The following is a 25,787-nucleotide window of genomic DNA, read 5'->3' as shown; positions in this document are numbered from 1 at the left end:
AGTGTGTAAACAACAGAAGGAATTTGTTTCGGGCACTTGGGGCAGCACTATTGCGACATCCGTCTCGAGTAAGATAGCAGACAGACGCTCAATTGGCAAAACTTTTTTTGGGGTTCTGTTTTTTCTCCTAAGCTCGTTTACTTCAGTATAATGTCGACCCTAGTATACATTTTCAGCTATTTGAAGAATCGACCTCTCACCTGTGATACAGATGACAAATGACGTTTCTGAAGTGACATCCAGGTCATAAAAACTTCAAATAAGTAACGCTACCGTTCCTTTAAAGATGGATTATACAGTGATTGGCTTCTCAATTTTTGACCACGCTATTATTTCTTAGCATATTAATACTTAATTTTTTTTAAATTTAAAAATATAGCAACATGGTTATTTGAATTATACAAGTACATTCAAATTATTTTATAATACTGTAATTGTAGGAGGAAATTTGAGGAAGTCACCACACGGGCTTATTGTGTCGATTCCCAAAAAAAAGGAACATTACACTGCAGAGCTGGTTTGATGTATTACTTGAAAATGACGGTACAGTACATCTATGAGAAATTATTTTTTTCTAAATATCCAAGCGTCCTTGAGACCATAACCGCTCTGAAATCTAAACTACTGTATTATATTATCAATACCAGTATATTAGTGCTAGTACATATTATCCTTCCATGATAATTATTATCAATAGTAATAATCTTAATATTTGAATGTTATTGACGTCAATGAAATGCACTCATCACATACAAACCGTAAATAAAAAGTTTGTGCATTTTTTTCTATTAATTTTATTTTAAAGTCCGAAATGTTACACAAAACTCACCGGCAGATACGACACGGTTATTTTAAGCTCTCACTTCAAGCAGAGGTCAAATCGTCAACGGGGAGAAACCAAAAAAAGAACAGCGCGTCTCGGGCACGTTGTACCGCATACAGCTGCGTAAAACGCCATACAATCAAATATCAACATCTGTTATTCTTTTTGTTTTAATGTTGTATTCAAATAAAATACTCTTTGGCGCTGACGAAAGAGGGACCCTCATGAACATCAGTTTAGATGAGAAAGTTTCAACTTCATTTTAGTGGCCGTGGAATTCCTTCTACGGGAACGACACCCTCCCCAACATGGGCACGTCGGATCACCGTGTGACTACAGTCCGCATGCAAATCTAGTCCACAAATCTATGGTATTCTCCCTGCGTTGCACAAATCCATTGGCTCTTGTTTGGTGACGTCACATTATCGCCGCGTTCTGATTGGCCTCCAATTCGTTCCCGACTGAAACGTCACTTCAGTGGGGAGGGCAAATCAGCTTTTTTTTTCCCTCCTCACAAGTTCCGCACGTACTGTAGTTTGACTTTATTTTTTTTTAATATTCTACATACAACCTATTGTCGTAAACTGTATTTCAGACAGGAAATACGCTTTACTGCACCTGTTTGTGTGGGTACGTGTAGTGGGTGTGCGTCCTCTGCGGGGAGTTGCTCGCTCCGGTCCCTTTCGAACCGCTGGACCGTTTTGACCCAAACGACCGTCCCCTCCGCTGGCGTCCTACGGAAAAACGGTAAGAACAACGCGCCCGGTTTCCTTTTTCACTTGCCTAGCCACGGAGCTGGCTATCTAGTTTAGCCCCATCAGTTTTCCTTTTCTCGGCGGGACTCATTTTAACCAAAGCGGTTCATTTTCACCGTGGTGTGTTCATGGCTACTCCGTTTTTCTGGCGTGTCCTAAGTGCGCATCGTTCCCCTGCTTGCGTTCCCCACCTTCCTCTCTGGCTCCTATGGAAGGCTACTTCCGTTAGTCACGCAGCGCGGATGGGAGTATTCTCACCGGTGGGTTAATGATTGACGTGTGTGCCTTTTGGCAGTGTTAAAAAAAACAAAAACGGAAGCGAAATCGCCGCAGTAATGTTGGTGGCCAAGGGGAGGGAGCAGCAGCAGCAGCAGCAGGAGGAGGAGGAGGAGGAAAAAACCTGGGCAGAGGTTAGGAGTCACAGCTCGGGATTTGTGACGTGGTTCCCGAGGGAAAAGGAGGAGGCTGAGCATAAAAAGGGAAATCCAAAACAAAAAAAACCAAAAAACCCCAGCGATTGTTGGTCTACGTTTCATTTGGTGACTTTCCAAGTGGGCTTGGTGCGTCCGCGTCTCAGGTTTTTGGTTTCTTTCTGACTCGGACGGGATGTCATATGCTTCAGAGCTCCCCGTATAAATGGAGAGGCAGCACACAGCCAGGAAACTTTACTGCGCCGAGGGATGACACTCTCGAGTTAACTGGCAATTGTTCCGAGGGTTTTTCGTCTTAACTGCTTGTTTCCTGGCCGCTTTGAACATGGCATTTTATGCCGAAGGTAAGAAGTTGCTTAGAATTTATCTACTTTATGTAAACTAACACGTTGAGTAGGTTCAACAAACCACTTTTCTTTTTCCCCCCATCAAGATGATCTTCGATTGAAACAAAATTGTGTTTAGACAGTGTAATACGGGTGAGTTTTATCAAACAGATAGATTAGTTGAGACTCTTAATACGTGACCCTTAAATCTGTCTTCAAGACCACTGCCGAGCCTGTCACTTCACACAGAACCCAATGAAGAAAGATTGTCGCAAAAGTAGTAAGATCTTCACGCAAAGAAACTGCAAAGTTTCCATATCAGACCAGTGGATAAAGATTATTTTTTTTGCCTGCCCCTTTAAACAGAACCCAGCAAAGAAACACATTTTTGCACCTACCACATACATTCTAGCGCAGGGGTCATCAACCTTTTTGAGGCTGAGGGCTACTTCGTGAGAACCGATTGTACGAAAGGTTACATGACTTGTTTGCAGCAAACTTCATTCATAGTTCGTTATACATACATAAAATATTTTCGTTTTAGTTTTCTGTATGATGTGACATTACAGGTATTTGAAAAATTTAAATCATACAAGCAAGTCAGATTCAAAATTTAAAGCTGTGGTTTTTTTTAGAGCATACCTTAAATTGCCCTCGCGGGCACCGCGTTGGTGACCCCTGTTTTCGCGGGAACGTTGCATTAATGCCTCTTTTCTACAGAGACCTGGCAAAGTTGTAAAAGAGCCGTCGTAAAAGATCACACATTCATTCGCCTGCACCTTTCGCGCGGAACCCAGTGAAGCAACAAACTGTCCCATTTCCCCGAAGAAATACAGAAACAGTAGCCGCCTTCTCTCAGACATTCAGGAAACTGGCGTAGAAATGCCAATGTGGAGAAGCCGAGTAAAAGTGGGTACCCAACAAATTGGAGCGTCATTGGCATGTCTCTTTTAAAGTCCTTGAATTATCCGATATGCGGGTTCACGCAGCCGATGTGGGTCGCAGCATATTTTTGTGATTATCAGTCACTCACATTTGAAAAATGTACGGGTCTGGTAAGTCATTGCCCGCAGATATGAAGTTGCGGGTGTGTGTTCTGTTTGTAATTATGAGTGTACCCCTTTAAGAGCGGAGGGGGGGTGGTGTCAGGTAAACTAGGAAGTAGAAGTAGACTAAGCAGCAGCTTGTTAGAGTTATAGACGCTGTGGTTCACCGCGCTGGATCAGTTTTCATGTACGCTAAGTGTTTGTGACAAGTGCGCAATTGCGCAGTGGCACAGTTTAGAGTGAACATTGGTCAAGACTACACAAAATAAGCGACGTCTTTCAATACCTATGTATTTCCACTCGTAACAAATTTTACGTGTGTGATTTTTCGTGCTTGACTGTGGTGATTTGCGAGTGCGATGGGGCGCGGGCGCATACGTGCCTGTCAAATCAGAGTGATTGGATTATATTTGAAATATTGGTTTAACTCCACTTTTCTGACTTGTGTGTCCAAGTTTTCTAGAAATGTCAGCTTCACCGCTAATTCTTTTAAGACATTATTTCTTCAGAAATGTATGCATTGCATAAATGTTCAGAAAGTGCTGCAAATTGTCATGGTGTTTTTTTACTTCTACGATGACTAAAGTTTTGGTTATCATACAGTGATAATATAATAATAACATTATCCTGTACATGCATAATAATCTGGCGAGAAAGCTTACCTTTGTGCCGCCGGCCTTATTCTTCGCCACCATTCTGTCCGTAGTTCCGCTGCCACTTGTGTGAGGCTAGCGGAGTTAGCTTCGTTAGCATCTGCTAAGGACCAGTCAGGTGTGGTTTTTTTTCCTTGCATTAACACAACATCTCGTCCTGTTCGGGATGTTTCGGTGATAAAAGTATTTCAATGTGTAACTGAAAATTCACTTTTGGGAGGCCAAGATTTTCATCGACTGAAATTTTTACGTGCTCGAACAAGTCAGCATGTCCCCAGACGGCTCCGTAGTGGCTCAGGACCCCCGTTGATACGCTTCGACCCAAACTCCAACTCTTCTGAGATCTGTTTGAGGCATTTTTTTTTTTAAATGTTGGTTGAACGTCAAATATTTTTGGAATTATTATTTATAAGTCAGTGATTTTTTTTTTTTTCTCATTTTGACAATTTCCCATTGAAACTTGAATCGGGAAAGCCGTTTTCCGCTGGTATTTATTTACATTACAGAAACTTGTTCGATCAGCACTTTGTATAAGTGCTGTACTTGCGCCTTGAATGAAGACTAACTGCAAAGTGGCTCACTTCCCTCTTATGCGCTAGAACCGGATGTTTTGACATCCAATGTGTCAGACTAACGTTTTGGTTCTCGCTATCAGTTTTTATCCGGGTGGGAAAAATAGACTCTAATGTGTTTTGCCCCGGCCAGATCGATAAAAGTCAGCTATGTGCCTTTATAGACCTGACTTTGGCAACTGGGGAACAAATTGGTCCGTTAACTATTTTGCCGCATATCAGAGACACTAGACTCAGCATTTATTTGCCTGGCCCTTCCGAACAGAACCTTAGAGAAACAGGATATTCTGGTGTCTGTCGGTTTCCACTACTCCAGAGACATGTTGGATCTGACACTTGGCGTTGTGCTCGGTGACGTAAGTAAAGCTTGCAGGCAGCTGTTACACCCTGGAAATGGACCACAAAGTCCCGTGTGTACAGTTTGGAGCGGGATGTAACGGTGACGGTGACACGGTGACGTGTTGCGAGCATCCCAAGGACGTATAAAATACTCTGCAGACAATTGCTTTCAACGCAATAGGGCGGGAAAAGGGTGACACTTCACATCCCTGTCCTGACATTTCGGATTAGGACCCCGCCCGCCGTCTTGCAATCAGATCGTTAGTTGACGTAAGCACCGAAGAGCGTCCGTTGTGACGTATGGACTGTTTTCGACTGACGTCACACACCTTCAGGTTTAGAACGCGGTCGCCATTTTGGTTTGGTGAATTCGCGTAAACAAACCGTAACCAAGCAGCAATCATTTCAGAAATGGCGTATGAATGGGGGCGCACCGCTCAATGGAAAGTGGGCGTCGTAAAGCGTCTTTCTTTCGACTGCCAGCTGTGATCAAGAACCAGTTTGAGAAAACAGCAGTTAGCAACCAAACGGCGACAACTGTGGCTGTCTCGTATTAGCAGAACCGATCTAGCAGCTAAGTCGTTCCCTTACGTCGGTGTTTGCACGGAGTATTTTGTTCTTGACAAGTATTCGATACCTTTTAGAATTTCACACCTATTTAGCAATAACTAAGTTCTGTGAAGGAGAAGTATTCTTTAGGGCCAAGGACCTACATAATACTCGTGTGTATGTGTGTGTGTGTGAATTCAAAAATCAGTATTTTCTGTTTTATTATAATAAGTTTGCAAGAATGAGTTACCGCACCGCTAGCCGTTTGGTGAGTCGAGTTAAAAATGTAGCCGTGGAAGTGAAGAAAGAGGTGCGGGCTCCACTCTCTCTCCCTCTCGGTAACAAAAACCGAAAATAATAACCTTCAGCTCTTTTGTTGGTATAATCAACATCATTTAACACAATGCTGACTCGCGGTACATATTCAAATTGCATTGTGCGGTACACCAACAGAAGCAGTGTGGAGACACAGGTTGTTTACAATGGAATACGAGCCCAGGCATTGATGAATCGGTTGTAGGCCTCCAGACCTTTGTAATTCTTTAGTTGGTCCGTGGTGTAAGCGTTTGTCGAGAAGAGGAGATGGCGGACGATGTCCGGATCGGTTACCGACGCCCACATCCGTGTGTTCCATTTGCGTTTCTCCAAGGCGTACGGTTCGATATTGTCGATCAAAGCGCACTTCTCGTCGTAACGGTTTCTTGAAACAACATCTAACGAGGCCCGATAACTTTCCAAAGTCTTTTTAGCCGTCACGCGTCACTTTTAACACGAACATTTGTGCAACTCCGGTCTGTATGCAAAAGCCATAGAGTGAATGGCGCGTCAATAGAGTGAACCCATCCGTCATGGCCAGGTGCCCCGGATGTAGTCACGCGGTCGAAAACAGTCTATAAAATCAGCACCTGACAGTTGCTTTCAACCCAACTAGGCAGCAGAAAGGTGGAACTAAATTTCCCTGTCCCGACATTCCAAAAGGTGGTACATTCCCGTCTTTTACAGGCTTAAGTTGCATAACTGTTTTTCCGATCAAGACGATCCATGTTAACGTGTTAATTATTGTTCAGTGTGTGTTGGGCTTAAGCGCTGAATATGTTCCCACAGGCATGAAATGAGCCACTGATGATTTATGATTCATCCTTTCCCATAAGTGGCAAGATGTTTTCAATGAGTTGGACGTTTCTGCCAAAAGCGTCAGCAACATCTCCTTTCCAGATGTAACTGTTTTGTTTTTTTTTTTTTTCAATTGTTGTTGTGGTTCTGGGTCGCATAAGGCTCACTTCCGATTTGCTGACGTCAAACACGATGATGAAGTTTTGTATGATTTGTGAGGAATGTTTTGTTTGTTTTCTTTTAATAAAATGTAGTTTTGACCTCCAATTTTTAGACTTGGTGAGGTGTACTTTACTTTTCAGAAATTGATAGTTGAACTCCAAATTCTTTGACTTTTTAGGCACGTTTTTCCAGGAAATGTTGGTTCAGATCCAAATCTTTTGAGGGATATTCTTCTCAGAAGTGTTGTTTGAAGAAACTTTTTTGGGCTGGTGATTGATAGTTTTTTCAATAATTGTTAGCTAAAATATTTCGACCTCGGGGGGGTGGGACGCCGCAGTTTCCTCTGTAGTCATTGAGTCTGTTGTGTTCCGTTGGGATCGTTCACAGTATGAGAAAAGTCTGACTTGAGTGCAGCCGCCACTGAGAGAACACTGTTGTGTATGTACGTAGTCGGCTTTTTACATTCCAATGTCAGGTTCACCGGGCTTGGTCTCTGTTCCTGTTATTGTTTCATTGTTCGGTGTGCGGAATTCCTGTTGATTTGGATTCTCCAACCTTCACTTTCACTCTGAATTTTCCCCGTCCATGTGTGCAGGTCTTAGGAAAGGATTGCTCTACGGAGGCATGTCTCAGTTCCAGGAAATGATGCGGCATCAGCTGGAGAGCTCCATACACAGCGAGATGGAGAAGCTGCTGGACACCACGGCGGGCGCAGAGAGAGAGGTAACATCCCCGCTTCGGCCTCGCCCTCGCACCCCCATCTTGAGCTCTCGCCGAGCATCTGGTTGCGATTTGGACGGCGGAAGGGGGGTCGTCGGGTAGAAACACACGAGTGACACATACTGTGCTGCGGTGCCAATGATGGTTCCGCCTGCTTACTCAGACATGCGAGTTCTTCCGGAGTTCCTCAGCCATCTCTGGGGTGGCTCACGGAGCAGACTTGGGCCACTTGCTATACACGGCAGTAGTCTCGTTTGTCACGGAGTTTGCATTTCAGAACCCCCAGTTATCGATGAGTAGCTACAAAGTAGCGACCCAGTATTTTATTGTTCATATTTGAAAGCTTTATGACCCATAAAGCTACATCTGCCGCATTTTTTAGCAGTCTTTTCTCGTAGCTTGCCCCTATTGCTACATTGAGTCTGCAGTAACATTAGTCCATGTGGAAAAATGATCACTGCAAAATCCCGGGATTTAGCTAAAAGTACATGATATAGAAATAGATATGCCCGATTTAAAAATTTGTGATGCAGAGAACCTGTGTATAGATTGAGGGATGACTGTACAGGGAGTGCTCGGTCTACGACTAAGATCCATTCCTATAGTAGCGACTTAAGTCGAATTTCGAATAAAGTCGGATTCCACCATGAAAGTCAGAATTTACATCAAAGTACCTTGTATAAAAAACAAATACATTGGAATAAACAAGATGATATACTTAGCATGACTGCTGAGAGGTGGATGAGGGAGAAGAAGAAGGGGAGGCCGTGCTTAGCTATTGCAAAGGAACCTGGTCGTCAATCCTCGCCGTCTCGACAAGTATCAAAGAACCTTGTTTTGCGATCATTGTGTCCGACATATGAACGGAAGGAACCCTTCAAATTCGGGCTTTGTCTTTAATAATTGTCACCTCGGTCGACCGACTGAAGCCTTGGTGGAGTTGGTGTCTCTCCTTCCTCCAGTCTTTTTATAATCTTGAGCTATTTTGTTTTGGCTGCAGAAGCATTGTTAAAAGACGCAGCTTTCTTCTTTGGGATGATAAAGTCTAAAAAAAGGAGGGCGAAAAATGTGAAGATAATCCCGGCGCACAAACACGGACAAGCATTAGCCAGACAAAATGGCGGACGGGGGACGGGCGTTGTAAAGTCGAAACATCTTAACCCGAGGGTTCCCTGTATATGTATTTAGAAACGGAATATCTACTGTATCTATCACTGAGTCAAAAATGTAACATAGCTAATTAATATGGAACGAGCAAATGTTATTTTTTTCAGTGCCAGCGTTCTTGCAATTTGGAGGCGTTTTTTTTTTTTTTTTTTGCCCCACTTCCAATTATCTTGAAGCCATTTCGTCATAAAGGTAATGTAAGATGAGAAAACATACTAAAGGTCTTGTTGATCTTACTTTGGATATATTTAGGGTTTAAACTATTAATGTGAGCAATTATGAAAAGGAAAAATAGGGAAACGTGTATTATTATTATTTATTGATTTATTTATTTTGTTCTTGAACAAAGAGAGCGGATTTCCTTTTCTCGTGGTGATTTCTAGCAGCATGTCGTCCTTAACAATCAGGTTGGGTCTGTTTAGTGAGTCATGTACAGATTAAGATCTTTTCCACTGGAACAAGCAATACACTTGGACACTAATGTGATATAAATGCTGAGATGAGAGCCTCCTCATTAGATTCTTCACACGTAGACTTAAAGACCGTCATGTGCTCATAAAGTCCGTGCCGGGTCGTCTTATCTTTCGTCTGTTATCTCTGGAAAAGTACGGCCAATTGCAATCTTTTGTGTGGTCCAAAGGCCTGAAAAGGAATTTAGCACCTCCACCAGGGAGTTTGTTTTGCCCGTGCAGTTGGGCAACGCCTGCCGTACTTGTCGATTTTTCGAATGTCAGAATCTGTATTTTTACGCAGGAAATCAAAGAAATTTCTCACTGCAAACACAAATTGATCACTAAAGTGGCTTACAGATGATTTTGATTTTTGGAAGGAAAAAACAGGCAGTGAAAATGAACACGTACATGCACGTGGCGAAAACACTCCGTAACTAAGACACCGTGCTAAAGTAGAATTTTCCACAACATATTAAAGCTGACTGAACTATGCCTGGATCAGACTACAAAGACAAATTTGGTCCAGCATTCCAAATTTGGTCGAGCACCACTAGGACTTTAGCACTAAACTTTTTACATAAACGAGCCTGCGTTCTGTTGAATCATCGCTTCGGTAAACATTCGATGGCATACGTGAATAAATATCGACTACAGTGATAGGCTACAGGAGGCGCAATTGTACTAGTCGACGTTGAGGAGCGCTGTCAGAATTCTCACAAAAAAAGAAATCAAACATACTAGAGTTTTCGTTTTAGTGTCGTCGGGCTATCATTTGGCCAAATCGTTGGTCGTACATGATGTCACTTGAAAATATGTCGGGCCCAATCTGGGAAATCATCCCCGATCGTAATCGGGCCAATATCGGGCCCAGAATCCTGGACTCTCATCTGGACTTTACTGAATTCAATTCTTGTGTGTTTCAGGCATGCAAGAAAGACTTTGAGGGCTTCAAGAGTCTCTTCCACAGGTTCCTCCAGGTGAAGGGTCCATCGGTGGAGTGGGTCAAGATACAGCGACCGCCCGAAGACTCGGTAAATTGGCCTTTCATCCCTCACATGCCTCTCAAATGGTCACAAAACTCACGCTGATAAAGCGTAAACCGAGCAGTCGTCAAGCATTTTATGTCTTTGGAGGTTCACAGTCCATGTTGCTCAACACGTGCAAACACCTTGCGCAAGTTGACATGCCGCCGTGATCGTTTGAACGTGTCCGCTGCGTGCTGAGGAAGTTTGTCTGTATTAAGGCAGTGAGTGATTCACAACCTTTATTGAGCCAAGGCACATATTACCTTTACATTTGAAAAATCTCACAGCTCATTAGCTCACAAAAATGTCGCAAAAAGTGGTTATCAAGTCAATTACCGTCATTCCCGGCCTACAGAGCGCACTTGCTTATAACCCTCATCCGATACATTTGTAAAGGAAATAACATTTGGCACATACGTACGTCGCAGCCGTGTAAAAGCTGCCCACATTGAAACCAACATTGAAACACGAAATATGCACAAAGAAAGACGCTACACAGAGAGTTAGCTAGTGGCGCCGCACTAACAGGGCCGGTTAAAAAAAACCATACTGGTAAAAATCACTTAAACACGGCAGTAACACGCTACCGCAGCGCTAACAGGGCCAGACCGGTAAAAGTCACTTCCTCGGCACATATATTCCACCGGTCTCACTCTTACCTTTTCCGCTCAAGTGCCCCCTTTGGAGCCATTGGGAAAAAATGCAACACGAGATATGTACAAAGAAAGACGGTACACAGAGAGTTTAACGCTAGCACCGCCGCGCTAATAGGGCCGGTTAAAACAATATATATACCGGTAAAAATCACTGAGACACGGCAGTAACACGCTAACGCGCTAACAGGACCAGACCGGTAAAAGTCACTTCCTCAGCACACGTATTCGGTCTCAGTCTTACCTTTTCCGCTCGGGTGCGCCCTTGCGGCCGTTAGATGAAATGCACAAATTAGCCGCATCACTGCATAAACCGCAGGATTGAAAGCGTGTGGAAAAAAGTCGCGGTTTATAGGCCGGAAATTACGTTATACGCTTTTTGCCATCTAATAGAAGAGCATTTATTTGTTGTGGCTGCCATAGAAGATATGCAGTATTATTTGTTGTAAATTCCCACGGCTACACTAGAAGAGCTTTACACGGCTAATTGGTTGGGAATCATTTTATTGAGGTATATGCGGTCACGGATTGGGACTTGACCCGAGGGGGCCGTCATTGAGTTCCAGGTTGTATCGTAGCTATTCTCTGCGTAGCTCCTCTCACAAGCACAATGAATACACGTTTAAGTCCACAACTACGTCGTAACGTCTTAACAGTATTTGTTATTAAGCAGATAGTGATGAACATTTGAGTTATTCATCCGGGAATGCCTTATTAATCGTCCACCCTCACACACACATTAAGTCAACATTCTACATCACAGCGAGCGTTCTGATTGAGCGACACTAGCTATCTACGACCACAGAATGGGGCCGAAATCCGCAAATTGCTGTTAATCATTCATTAGCGAGTCGCCCGCAGGCACAATCGCAACAGACGGTGACCGTGTGAATGATTCACAGCCCAGCAACCCAAATCGGGGTTCACCAGCGGAACGGTAAGTTGTTTATCGAGCGTGCAGACATTCAGTCTCGCTGCTCTTTTCTCAAACGTCCTCAGCGGCTTGCCACAAACACACAAAGCCTGGTCTGTCTTTGCCTCCTCTCACTGTAACTACCCAGAAGCCCCACAGCCATGCCTGCACCCCCCCCTCGCCTGACCTCTGGCCAGCTCTCAGCAAGCCTCCTTTTCTTCTTACCGTTTGTGAAACATGAGAGAGGACATGTGCAGAGATAATATTTCGTAATGAGAGGAAGATTATGTGAGATCTATTAGAGAGATTTAAAAAAATGACAGTGATGCAGACTAACGAGACACGGTGGTGGAGTTGGAAAGGTAAGATTTAACGTCCCATTTAGGAAATGATATCTTTCACGCATGTACCGTATTTTCCGCACTATAAGGCGCACCTTCAATAAATGGCCTATTTTAAAACTTTTTTCACCGCATTATAAGGCGCACCGAATAGAGGCCACAGTAGAGGTTGGGGTTACATTATGCATCCATTAGATGGGCTGCGCTAAAGGCTCAATATTGATCCGACTATAAGGCGCACTGTCAGCTTTTGAGAAAATTAAAGGCTCCTAGGTGCGCCTTATAGTGCGGAAAATATGGTACTCACTTCCGTATCACATTCCACATGCCATACTATTGGATAATCGCTCAAAATATTTTTTTTTTGGAGACATCTGAGCCTTTTCTATCTTTGAAAGGAGGACTCTGGCATCGATTCGGTATGCCTGAGTCCCCTCAAGAATCATAATATTGTCCATTTCCAACTTTGTGGCAACTCTTTGGAAGAGTCATACGCTTTCCGTCTGGATAGTTTTGCCGCATCTACTCGGACAGCCCTTCAAAATCTCCACCCGTTCAAGTTAATTGGTGGCTATTTTAACTGAAACATGTCAGCCTATCGGAGAAGGGGTTCCGCTCGTAGCAGACGAAAATAAAAAAGATCAGGGAAATATTTAGAAATCATCATGTTGTTCTATTTTACTCTCACTGGACGGCCCTTTCTGACCAGATTTTCTGTAGGCAATATCACGGAAAAATGGTTCATAAGTGTTTTTTCTGACACTGATAACATGTCCAGAACCATCATCCGATTTTCAAAATTCATGATGTGTTGTACTCGGGCTGCTCGTTTTGTTTGCTTTTGCAGAATTAAATCTTGAGTCCTATTTCTTTCCAGTCAAAAAAAACACTACAGAAGTTATTATATAGAGACTTGAACGGATTAATGGCGTTTTCATTCATTTCGATGGGGAACGATGATTTGAGATACAAATGTGTTGCGTTCAACTGAACGTGGTCGGGGGGGGGAATAAATGCACCACTGTATTGTCATGGTTGTAAACAGCACAGCAAGGTCAATAACACCTAGTTTAGTGTTCCTTCCTTCCCCAAGCTAATATTTGCGCAAACGGCGCCTCTCCTCTTAAATCAGCGAGACAAACACTCGTGTTGATTTGTCATGCTAAATGGCTCCTAGCCGCAAAGTGAACATGTGGGGACCGTAGCCACGACGCGGGTGGGAACCGCGCCAGTGATAATTACCCTCCGTCGTGTTTTGCCTCATAAAATGCTTCACTGACGCGTTTTAGTGCATCCTGCCGCGGAGCGTTTAAAAATTTATGTGCGCGTCAGCGACGACAACAATTGAGCCTGCTGTGCTTTGTTTTTATTATCTATTCAAGAGCGTTGTTTTTGCATCCTCATCCTTGCAGGAGGAAGGGCGTCGCGGTTGTGATTTACTAGCAGGAAGTTTTAAATGCACACATACAAGTTTATGTTAGCATTTACACTCCTGATCTATCAATAAATATACAGCATCTAGCTACATAAACTTTACCAAATTACCTGAACTTTGTGTGGTGTGGTCGTATTAGGATGAGTTCATCTTTAAAGGATGACAGCAGGGGTGTCAAACTCATTTTTGTCGCGGGCCACGTTGTACTTGCGGTATACCTCAAAGGGCCGTTATGCCTGTGAAACGATAAATATCTTTAACCGCATCATCAGATTTAGAGATGAAATCAAGGGTAGTGGGCTTTTCCAACTATTGTTGTTTGGTAACACAAAAATGTTCCATGTTATCATGTATACAATTTGAAATTTTGGTACAAATTTGAACAAAAAATCAGGGAAGTTGATTCACATGATTTGCCTCCGCGGGCCACATGAAATCATGCGCCGGGCCGGGTGTGGCCCCCGGGCCTTGAGTTTGACACCTGCAGATTACAGGAACAGTGGCCAAAATGGTCGTTTCAAACCAAAACGGCTGACATTTTGTCTTTTCAGCCATAGATGGCGTCCGGACATTTTTGTGTGCGCGTACTGAAGATAAGACTTGCCTACCAATTTTGTTTCTTGATGTCCCAAACGTTGCGTGTCCAGATCCAACCGTACGACAAGATCGTCGCGCGGGGCCTCCCGGAGGGCGTCGCCGACAGCCTGAACAAGTTGGTGGTGGTGAAGCTGAACGGGGGTCTCGGCACCAGCATGGGCTGCAAGGGCCCGAAGAGCCTGATCAGCGTCCGCAACGAAAACACCTTCCTGGACCTCACCGTGCAGCAGATCGAGGTAACAAAAAGCCTGGGGGGGGTTTCTGGGTTGGAGGAGATAAACGGTGATAATGCGCAGGGACCGCTTTGACTTCAGCTTGAATGTCGCTTACACAAAGGCGGAGAATAGACAAAGTCGCTGAGACTGTTACCATGACTTCAGATGGCCCTGGCAGGAAGTGATGTCATGGCGGCGTCAGCTCCGTCTGCGCCTGGCATGCGTGTTCTGATGACGTGTCCTCCTCATGTCTGCGAGTTTCACGTGACGCAATTCTTTTTTTGAATCATAATTGGGATACGAGTCATGGCAGGGTAGGGAAATGAAAACATCCATTCTCTTAACTGCTAATCCTCACTAAGCTTACAGAACATAATGAATATTAAATGTCCTAATTTAGAGGTGGATAGAACGGCATAAATGTGGTCTAAATAAAATACAATAGAGGTGTCGAGAACATTGTGTGTAGAACATTGATTATGATGGTAGTATGATGTAAGAGTTGCATACAACATTAGGCGGTGTAAATATGAAACATTACCATAATTCCCGGCCTGCAGAGCGCAGCTAGTTACAAGCCTCACCCGGTGAATTTCTAAAGGAAATACCATTTTGTACATACATAGGCCGCAGCTGTGTAAAAGCCGCAAGTGCCCACGTTGAAACCCACATTGAGATATTTACAAGGAAAGACGGCACACAGAAAGAGTTTAACGCTAGTGCTAACGCTAGCGCCGCAATAACAGTAAACCGGTTAAAATAAAACTTACCGGTAGTTATCACTGAGACCCGCCAGTAACACAGCAGCAACAGGCTAGCACAGCGCTAACAGGGCCGGTAAAAGTCACTTCCTCGGCACATATGTTCCACTGGTCTCATTCTGACCTTTTCCACCCAAGTGCCCCCTTGCAGCTGTTAGAAAAAAATGCACAAATGAGCCGCATCACCACATAAACCGCAGGGTTGAAAGTGTGTGAAAAAAGTTGCGGCTTGTAGGACGGAAATCACGGTAATTTCTACAGAATGTGAAATATGGTCTGATTTTGTTACATTAGAGGTGTGTCCATTACATTGTAAGGAAAATAACTGCAAACGGCAGTCACTGGTGACTGGATGCTGCTGTAAATATAAAAAAAATAAAATAAACAATATGGCTGAAATCATAATTGGGCTCTCGGACACGCAGTGCAAATGCAGGCTTCGTTCCCCGAATCTGTCTCGATTTTGGTGGGAACCAAGCAAGCGTCGTTCCAGCGCAGATCCATAATTTGATCTCCCTCCTTCTCACATATGACGAAACCCAATTTAATGTCCTCGGGGTTGTTACACTATACGATGGGTGTGAACACAGTGAGCGAGGCTCTCTACCAGAGGCCCGAGGGGGAGGAAAAGGATCTGTCGGTTGTACAGCAAACATCGGCCACCGTGTGCCGTCCTTAAATTCAATAAATGAATCACTTGTGTGCCGGCGTTCGGACCAGGTGAGAGAATCGACCTTCTGTTAGTTTAGCTCATGTGTACAGTCCTGTGTAATTCAGTGAACATTTGGCCAGCCTATGGATATGTGTGCGGGGTTGTGTTTCATGAGGGCCCTGTGGGACGCCACGACCCCCCGCCCCCATCCGCCAGCACACTGCTCTCTCTTGTGTCCAAATCACTGCGCCCCAGTTCTGCTCATCTCAGCCCCGATCACATTACCACCAGTCCCCAAACAACCTGTTTGCAGAAAAAATAGAGACCATTCACATCATTTTTTGGACCATTTCATATACTTTCACTCCACTGTGAATACTGTTTAGTTATTATTATTTTTTTTTTAAACCAGTACATTGCATGCTTTTTATTTTCATGTACAGTAGACTACATTTTTTTTTCAACTACAATCCGCTTTTTATGCGGATTTTCAGGTGTACTTGACGTTAAATTTCAAGACATATGCCATGAATATTAAGAAATGTTTGTTTTTAAATATCTATTTACCGTAGGTTAAATTAGTTTTACTTTTAGGTGCAATACATTTTAAAGAGCCTGTAAAATATATCCTGATTTGTTTTGAAATACAACAAGCAGCGGTGTCTCGAGATAAATTAAATTTCTTCATGACCATTTGTTCATTCAAATCATATTTCCCCATTAACATGAATGGAAGTACGATTAATCTGTTCCACTCCCTGGCCAAAATACCAAAATTCGTAACACATTTTCCTTCCTCGTTCTTTTTCTTCTGTGGGATCTTTTGGCGGTTGGCAAACCAGCCTAATGACGCACTAGTGCCGCCAACTGATACCGTCCTTCCACTGCAAGGAGACCAATGCGGAATGACGGGGACAGGATGTTGTGAAGTGTGCTGCCGCTATCCAGTCGTGGGTCTGAAGCGCGGACGCGTCTAAAATTTTTGCTTGCAATTCCCGTCAGAAAAAGTGACCAAGCAACACCTCGTGTTTTGAAAAATTCGTAATTGCTGAACAATGTATCAGAATCTTTATCTTCCATCTACCGTAATTTCCGGCCTATAAGCCGCAACTTTTTTTCACACCTGCGGCTTATGCGGTGATGTGGCTCATTTGTGCATTTTTTTGTAACGGCCGCAAGGGGGCACTCGGGTGGAAAAGGTAAGAGTGAGACTGGTGGAATATATGTGCCGAGGAAGTGACTTTTACCCGTCCGGCCCTGTTGGCGCTGCGCAAGCATGTTACTCCCATGTCTCAGTGATTTTTACCGGTATGTCTTTTTTTTAACCGGCCCTGTTAGTGCGGCACTAGCGTTAGCGTGGCGTGGCTAGTATTAGTGTTAGCACGGCGGCGGTAGCGTTAGCGTAGTGGCGCTAGCTCTGTGTCTTTGTAAATATCTCGTGTTTCAATGTGGGCACTTGTGGCTTTTCCACAGCTGCGGCGTATGTATGTACCAAACGGTATTTCCTTTACAAATGTCCACGGTGAGGCTTGTAACTAGCTGCGCTGTGCAGGCCAGTAATTACGGTATTTCAAAAACCCACAAGAAATTTGTCATTAGTATTTGCCGCCGCTGTAGTACGACAATAAACAGCCATTTAAAAAAAAAAAAAAAAAATCATCTGTCCAGTCCCGAGAGTGTTTAGCTGCAGGTTGAGTTGGGCGCCCAGGGGTACGCTCTTTTTTTCAAGAAACTGTTTCTCGCCGTTTTGAATTTTCCGGATTTTTGGATTAAAACAGTGTCCAGTGGCACAATTTGCAATCTAGCATGCCCCCCCCCCACCCCCCATTTTAATGTTCCAGCACTTTGTGCTCATGTTGATGTTTTTAGGACGGTACTTGACGCAAAAGGTTTGAGAGGCACTGCACTAAAGCGTCAAAGTGTTTGGCTAAGAAGTTGGCTCGCCTTTGATGTTCTTTACAATGTCAACACAGTGCAGCCCTCACAAACCGACAATTCTTATGATTCATGCGCAAATGGGTGTGTTTTACGTCGTAAAATGACGCCTCCGCCCAAAAGGTGCGCCTTCTTTTCTTATGACAAACCGCAAATGTGCATTCTGGTTAATGTACAGCAATCTTTTTGTCCTGGTTTCAAAAAAAAAAAAAAAAAAACCTCAAGTCACTTACAGTTTGGAGATTGAACTTTAGAGATGAGGTAGTTTACGGATTATGTCATAGTTTTAGTATCTTTCATTTAATATTTTTTCAATTTATTTAATATTTTTGTGTAAATTGTGTAAAGTGTTTTTGTATTTTTCACAGGATTTTAGTATTTTTGTTTAATGATTTTGTATTGTTTTAATGTTGCATTGCTATTCTATCAGATATTTTTTCTAATATTTCTATTTTTATTTATTATATATTATACAGTATATGTTCATGTTATTCATTTATTTATTATTATTATTTAGTATTTTTTACTTTTTGGCAAGTGCTAGTTTGTATAGTTACAGAAATGTTGTTTAAGCTTTTTATTTTCCATCTAGTATTTATTGGTAATATTTAGTTTTCATTACTGTATGTAATAAATTTTTTTACATTTAGCAAAAATGTTTTTGGATTCCCAAAACTTTGTCATGAGTTTCCATTTTCTAAATGCATTTTTTAATTGTATTTTGTATTAAATATCCTCTGAATTTAAAAAAAAAAAAGAATGTTAACGTTATCCCAGTGTCCTGATAATAATTTCATTTTTTTTTTTTTTTTTTTTTTTGCGGTGTCGTCACAGCACCTGAACAAGACGTACAACACGGACGTGCCCCTGGTCCTCATGAACTCCTTCAACACGGACGAGGACACCAAGAAGATCCTGCAGAAGTACACACACCACCGGGTCAAGATTCACACCTTCAACCAGAGCAGGTAATTGCTAATCATAACGCCACTATTTTAAATGTGTGCTAAATGTAATGTAATGTTTAAAAAAAAAAAAAAAAAAAAAGGGATGAAGGGAAACTCTTTTTTTTTTTTAAATCATTGCCCTTTAATTATGAACGAAGGCGTGCGAGCACTAAAATGTTTCAACTCTCCCACTATTGATCAATAAGGCCAACGTCACACCCCCACAGTCAAATACATCAAGTACAGTGATGCCTTGGTTCTCGACCGCAATCCGTTCTAGAAAAAGGTTCGAGAAGGGATTTGTTCGAAAACCGAATCGTTGTTTCCCATTACACTGGATGGGAAAAGAAATAATGCGTTCCAAGCGTTAAAAAAAATCTGGCTTTTTAAAGCAGTTTTTTAGCTTTTCCTGATCATAAACGACATAGTAGAAATACATGTATAGTTTAAATACTTTATATAATAAAATAATTGAAGAAATATATTTCTTTTCTGCTTAAAATGTATGCTTTATTAGTAGAGTAGGCTTGGCTGGGAGTGCATTGCCGTAGCTGTAGCGATTCGGCCCCCGGCCTTGTAAACTTTTTTTATTAACAAAAGTGCAGAATAGCTTTAAACCAGCAACTTGACTTCTTTGGAGCCATGAATGGGGGGTGAATACGGTCGTCCTCAATAAGAAGAAAAACAAAAGTCACTAGCGGGACACGTCTGTGTCCAGAGGCTGCGTTGTACGCAATAACAAAAGTGCGCTGGTTGCGCCGCACGCGTTATTTTTTTTTATTTTTTTTTTTTCCGGGTGGCGTTCAAATTGAAATTCAAAACGCGTCGTGGGCGGGTCAACTGCATTTCCGGGTTTTTTCGGCAGGGTGGGAATTCGCAACAAAGCGCGTCGTGGGTCAGCCGGTCTGGTTACTCGCAATATGTTCTTTCCGGGTTTTGTCGGGGGAGTTCGAGTACCGATTTTCGTTCGATAACAAAAGGGAAAAAAAAAATCTCAAAATTTTCGTTGGAGAACCGAGGCTTTACTATATGCTTCTTTCCCGTTTCAATTTCTCTTCGGCCTGAGCGCACATTTTTAGAGAACGACGGAAGATATGGGATATTCTGTTTGGAAATTGCTTCTGGTAAGTAATTTTTTCCCCCCTCCAAAATGTATTTATCACCACCGATGAAAAGTGCTGGCAAAGCCTCAACAATGATGCTGTTTGAGTGCTATTACAAAAATACTTCAAACGGCGTTTGGGGCGCATGAGGTCGGAAGCAATCGGGACGTGGACATCAAAGACAACAAGTGTCCGAGCAGCTCAGCGCAACGGTGGGGGAATCAATCCTCCCTTTTAAGCTGTTCGGTTTCGAGCCGTCGCCCGCTCTTTGATCACCCCGTCCGGTTTTGAACTCCTCCGCGTTGCGCTCAGGTATCCTCGCATCAACAAGGAGTCGCTGCTGCCCGTGTCCACCAGCCTGAGCACGACGGGCCAGAACGGCGAGGCCTGGTACCCGCCGGGCCACGGCGACATCTACGCCAGCTTCTACAACTCGGGCCTGCTGGAGCAGCTGATCGGCGAGGGCAAGGAGTACATCTTCGTGTCCAACATCGATAATCTGGGCGCCACCGTGGACCTGCACATCCTCAACCACCTGGTGGGACGGCACAACGGCAAGCGATGCGAGTTCGTCATGGAAGTGACGGACAAGACGCGCGCCGACGTCAAGGTGGGTGGCGCCGGCGGCCCCCGCGAGACAATTTCAAGAATGGGGGGGGGGGGGTCCTACCTGATACCCATACCTGGCGTCAGTACTCGCCAGTCCCTCATGTAAACAACAAGAAAACAAAATGCACGTCAGTAGTACAAAAAATGTTGTTGTTTTTTTTTTCCCCTAGATCGGGGGGAACAATGATTATTTGACCAATAATTAATAGATGAACTGTTTGAAAAAAAGATTCAAAAGTCACATTCTTCTTCATATTCTGAATTAGTTTCCATCTTAGTAACTAGTAGAATTATGAGTTAGGGACAGAATTATTATTATTTGTTATTTTCTTAATTTATTCATCATTTTATTGTATTTCAGATTGTATTTATTTATTAATATTATATATTGTTTATTTAGTTATTTTAGCATTTTATTTTGGATTTTGTTTATTTATTATTTCTAAAAATATTTATTATTATGTGATATTGTTGTTAGGGACAGAATTATTATATTAGCTTCCACGGAGCTAACCCTAACCCCCGGCTTCAGTGTTAGCTTAACGTTTAAGAGGAAACAGTCGGCATGGCGGGTCAGCTGGTAAAGCGTTGGCCTCACAGTTCCGAGGACCCGGGTTCGATCCCGGCCCCGCCCGTGTGGAGTTTGCGTGTTCTCCCCGTGCCCGTCTCCGTGTGCCCTGCGATTGGCTGCCAACCAGTTCAGGGTGGACCCCGCCTCCTGCCCTTGTGACAGCCGGAATAGGGTCCAGCGGTCCCCGTGACCCTCGTGAGGATAAGCGGCCAAGAAAACTGCTAGATGGATGGTCCAAGTTCACGTCAAAGGTCACTAATGTGTAATTGAAATGATACAAATAATGTATCTTTAGTTTTTTAAAAATCTAGTAAAATACCAAATAGGAAAATCGTAATTTTTTTTTTTTTTTTTTTCCCAGGTAGAGACCAGACCAGTGGTTCTTAGTTCTTAATCCCGTTGGAGGGGATCTGAACCCCGTGACTGCCTTCACCGAACACTTTATAATTAGAAAAATATGTTGTTTTTTTTTTCCCCTCTCGCCTTCATTTAAGCACGTCTTTTTGGAAACCGCAACATTTTGGAGTCTGATCACATATTTTGGTGATGTGATTTTTATCAAAGACAGACTTGAGTGCCGTTTGCGTCAGCGCAGCAAATGAATGAATAAAAAAAAAAAAAAAAAAATCTGTGCGGCGCAGTTGGTTCAAGTGTTGGACTCACAATTGTGAAGATCGGGGTTCAAATCCCGGCCCTCCCTGGGCGGAGTTTTACATGTTCTCCTCGTGCCTGCGTGGCTTTTCTCCGGGCACTCCGGTTTGCCCCTTGGTGTGATTGCGAGTGCGACCGTGGTCTGTCTCCGCGTGCCTTGGGATCCTCCGACCCTCGTGAGGATAAGCGGTCTGCGTGGTGCGTTTCAGGGCGGCACGCTGATCGAGTACGAGGGCAAACTGCGCTTGCTGGAGATCGCCCAGGTGCCCAAAGCCCACGTGGATGAGTTCAAGTCGGTGTCCAAGTTCAAGATCTTCAACACCAACAACCTTTGGATCTCGCTGGCCGCCATCAAGAGGCTGCAGGAGCAGAAGGCCATGGACATGGAGATCATCGTCAACAACAAGGTGACGCACGGCAACAACAACATCACACAGCGCTAGTTTTGCAGGGTTTAGAGACCAGGTCCCGGTGCACAACGGGAAAAGATCCATTTTCACTTGTTTGATCTGAATGTTTATTTACCGTCATTTCCGGCCTACAATCTGCGACTTTTTTCCCCCCCACACGCTCTCAACCCTGCGGCTTATGCGGTGATGCGGCTAATTTGTGAATTTTTTTTTTCTAACGGCCGCAAGTGGGCAAGCAAGCGCAAAAGGTAAGAGTGAGACCGGTGGAATATATGTGCCGAGGAAGTGGCTTTTACCTGGCCCCGTTAGCGGTGTGCTACCATTCGCACTTAGCGTGTTGTTGCTGTGTTACTGCCGTGTCTCAGTGATTTTTACCGGTATGTATTTTTTTTAAACCGCCGTCCCTGTTAGCGCGGCGCTAGCGTCAGTGCTGTGCTAGCGTGTTGCTGCCCTGTTACTGCCGTGTCTTAGTGATTTTTACCGTTATGTTTTTTTTTTTTTTAACTGCCGGCCCTGTTAGCACGGTGCTAGTGTCACTGCTGTGCTAGCATGTTGCTACTGTGTTACTGCCATGTCTCAGTGATTTTTACCGGTATGTTTTTTTTTTTAAACCGCCGTCCCTGTTAGCGCGTCGCTAGCGTCAGTGCTGTGCTAGCGTGTTGCTGCCCTGTTACTGCCGTGTCTCAGTGGTTTTTACCGGTATGTTGTTGTTTTTTTAAACTGCCGGCCCTGTTAGCACGGTGCTAGGGTCACTGCTGTGCTAACATGTTGCTACTGTGTTACTGCCATGTCTCAGTGATTTTTACCAGTATGGTTTTTTTTTTTTTTTTTTTTTTTTTGCTTTTAGCTGGCCCTGTTAGTGCTGTGCTAGCGTGTTGCTGCTGTGTTACTGCCGCGTCTTGGTGATTTTTACCGATATGTTTTTGTTTTTTTTTAACCGCCGGAGCTGTTGGTGCTGTGCTACCGTGTTGTTGCTATGTTAAGCTAAGCTAAGGTATTAAAACTTTGAAAACGCTTTCTGTTTACCGCCTTTCTTTGTAAATATATCTCGTGTTTCAATGTGGGCACTTGTGGCTTTTACACAGCTGCGGCGTATGTATGTACCAAATGGTATTTCCTTAACAAATGTACTGGGTGAGGCTTATAACCAGGTGCGCTCTGTAGGCCGGAAATTACAGTATGTAAGATGTATGTTTCAAAATTAGTAGTTTTTTACTGCTGGATTCAAGCTTAGCTTCTGACATTGCCGCAGTTTTAGCTTCCAACATTACTTTTAGCATTAGCTTCCGATGTTAGCTTTCATTGTTAGCTTCTAATTTTGGTTCCTCCCAACGTGTTACCTTCAAATTTACCGAAACGTTATACTCCAACGTTAGCTTTGAGTGTTGGACTATTTTTCCGATGTTAGCTTCAAATTTGGCTTCCAATAATAGATTTAAATTTTTTTTCATGACTTGGGTTATCTTGCAGATGTTACGTCCAACTCCCAACTTTAGCTTTAACGTTATATTTTGCAGTTGCCTTCTGTTACTTCTGACGCGTAAATTTCAGCATTCATTTTTAAAGTTAGCTTCCAGTTTTATCCAATGTTAGCTTCAAGGTGAGTTTCATTGCATTTCTCCCGCTACTAGCTTCAATGTTATCTTGCAAAGTTGACTTCAGATGTTAATCCTCAGCGTTGTTAGCGTAGTTAGCTTCCGGCGTTACTTTCAGAAGTTACCGCCGACGTCAGCAAGGTGACGATCTCTTCCGTGGCTTTCGTGCAGACGTTGGACGGGGGTCAAAACGTGATCCAGCTGGAGACGGCGGTGGGCGCGGCCATCAAGTGCTTCGACAACGCCATGGGCATCAACGTGCCCCGCAGCCGCTTCCTGCCCGTCAAGACCACCTCGGACCTCCTGCTGGTCATGTCCAACCTGTACAGCCTGGAGGCCGGCTCGCTCACCATGAGCCCCCGCCGGGAGTTCTCCACCACGCCGCACGTCAAGCTGGGGAGCTCCTTCACCAAGGTGCCGCCGGGGATTTTGGCTTTCACAGTAGGGTTTCAAGCCTGGGTTGGATTTTAAAGTCGGTTCTTTAAGCCACCGTTAGGTTTTCCAAGGGTTAGGGTTTCTTGAGGCTCGTTTTCAGGTTTCAAAGTCACGTTTAAAGCGTGGGTGTGTGTGTCCCGCGTTTCAGGTCCAGGAGTACCTGACCCGCTTCGAGAGCATCCCGGACATGCTGGAGCTGGACCACCTGACCGTGTCCGGAGACGTCACCTTCGGCAAGAACGTCTCGCTCAAGGTAAGCGCGACACTGAGAGGAAAGAGCGGCAATTAACAAAAGTTCCATGCGTTGTACGAGAGAAGGTGAGGGTTTCAAGCCCCGGCGGGGTTTTAAAGGCACCTTGGTATTTCAAGACAAGTTTCGGGATTCCCAAAAGAAAAAACACAAGCCTGATGTCTTTTTTTTTTTTGGGAACATTTTGGCACCACACGTACAGTTCTCTAACAATGACCTGCCGCACGGCTTTTCTTCCGAGTTTACCTTGCACCGCCCCCCTCCTCTCTTAAAGGGGTACACTCATAATTACGAATGTTACAGTCCTTACACAGTCTCGCAATGTGGTTTGTAATGACAGAGTGCTTACGCGCCGCCCGCCGCCGGGAATTTATATTTTTTTACACAAAGACATGCGTCTGTCGGCGAGCGCACATAAGCGGGGAAAAATGGAAAAAAACGAAACCTGCAGAGCAGCTGATTGTGAAAACTTGGAAGGCGCTTCCCGTCACGTATTGCTGAACTGACGATGTTTGGTTCTACGTATGCATGTGAAAAGTCCCTCACTTTTAAAATACAATATTAAGACCAACCTACGTTCACAAATAACGGATGGAAGTCTCAAAGGCCGCGTGAAGTTTAATTTAATGACATATGAAATGTCGAATTAAGGGTAAGAACTATTTTGGTCATCATTGGTTAGCAACAGCATAATGTCATTGAAATTAATTGTGAGACTTATTGTACTCTTTAAGTCTTACATAAAATGCACAAATACTCTTGTATTTAGTTTTAAAAATATTGCATGGCTCTTTTGGGATTACATTTGAAAATATTTGCCGTTTATGACTCTCTCAGCCTAAAAGGTTCCCGACCCCTGGTTTAGGGTTACACTTAATGGTTTCATGTCAGGGCGAAAGAGTTTCAAACAAATGGCACGGTTTCCAGACGCAGTTCGTAGTTTCTACACAAACGTTGACCTGGATTCAGGTTTCAACTACATATTATGGCATCGGAGGAAGGTTCAAGCCACAGTTACGAAAGTTTCAAGGCCGCGTTGGTGACTTGCAAAATATTGGGTTTCAAACCAACGCGAGGTCTCGTCGCCAGGGCACGGTGATCATCATCGCCAACCACGGCGACCGCATCGACATCCCTGCCGGCTCCATGCTGGAGAACAAAATCGTCTCGGGGAACCTGCGCATCCTGGACCACTGAGGCCACGCCCACTCCCCCCCCCCCTTGCCTGGCTCCATCCCAGTCATGTGACCTAGTTTTTTTTAATTATTATTATAGGACGCTGCCCCCTGCTGGCCAACAAACGACTCTTACGTGATAAGCTCGCATGATAGATAACTGTTATACTTTTTATTAATATCAAGGACTAAATTAATGAAAACAGGCCTTTTATACTGTACTTACTCGTCATCATCTCACAATATTGTGCATTGTTTTTTTTTTTTTGTGTGTTGTCAATCACCAGATGCCGAACATGCGCACACACACACACACACACACACACGACTGAACGCAGCAATAAGTGTTAAAGTGTGACTGAAGTCTCATTAAAGTGCAATATCATACACTGAACCATGGCCATAA

At 43.8% G+C, this 25,787-nt stretch overlaps 1 protein-coding gene across 2 annotated transcripts; it reads left to right on the top strand.

Moving 5' to 3' along the window:
• Window positions 1-1,282: 1,282 nt before the first annotated feature.
• Window positions 1,283-25,787, top strand: ugp2b (UDP-glucose pyrophosphorylase 2b). Of its 2 annotated transcripts, none has more exons than XM_061838145.1 (10): window positions 1,283-1,570; window positions 7,365-7,492; window positions 10,032-10,139; window positions 14,123-14,308; window positions 18,470-18,603; window positions 19,998-20,295; window positions 21,726-21,923; window positions 23,693-23,935; window positions 24,105-24,209; window positions 25,296-25,787. In XM_061838145.1, the coding sequence occupies exons 2-10, from the start codon at window positions 7,394-7,396 to the stop codon at window positions 25,401-25,403; spliced, it is 1,479 nt and encodes a 492-aa protein (XP_061694129.1). In that variant the 5' UTR covers window positions 1,283-1,570; window positions 7,365-7,393; the 3' UTR covers window positions 25,404-25,787. The 2 variants fall into 2 exon arrangements, with proteins under 2 accessions (XP_061694129.1, XP_061694128.1); XM_061838144.1 differs by lacking the exon at window positions 1,283-1,570 and adding an exon at window positions 1,953-2,353.

This window comes from Syngnathoides biaculeatus, chromosome 12 (genome assembly GCF_019802595.1).
Source record: "Syngnathoides biaculeatus isolate LvHL_M chromosome 12, ASM1980259v1, whole genome shotgun sequence".
In the NCBI taxonomy this organism is placed as follows: domain Eukaryota; kingdom Metazoa; phylum Chordata; class Actinopteri; order Syngnathiformes; family Syngnathidae; genus Syngnathoides; species Syngnathoides biaculeatus.
The sequence above is the reverse complement of the archived record's forward strand: the minus strand, read 5'-3'. Positions and strand labels throughout refer to the sequence as shown.

What these genes read in the sequence shown, in the direction of transcription:
- ugp2b (XM_061838144.1), top strand. An exon ending in CGGCGGGCGCAGAGAGAGAG is followed by an intron (nt 7,493 to 10,031) that starts GTAACATCCCCG and finishes TGTGTGTTTCAG; the next exon opens with GCATGCAAGAAAGACTTTGA. An exon ending in TGGGGAGCTCCTTCACCAAG is followed by an intron (nt 23,936 to 24,104) that starts GTGCCGCCGGGG and finishes CCCGCGTTTCAG; the next exon opens with GTCCAGGAGTACCTGACCCG.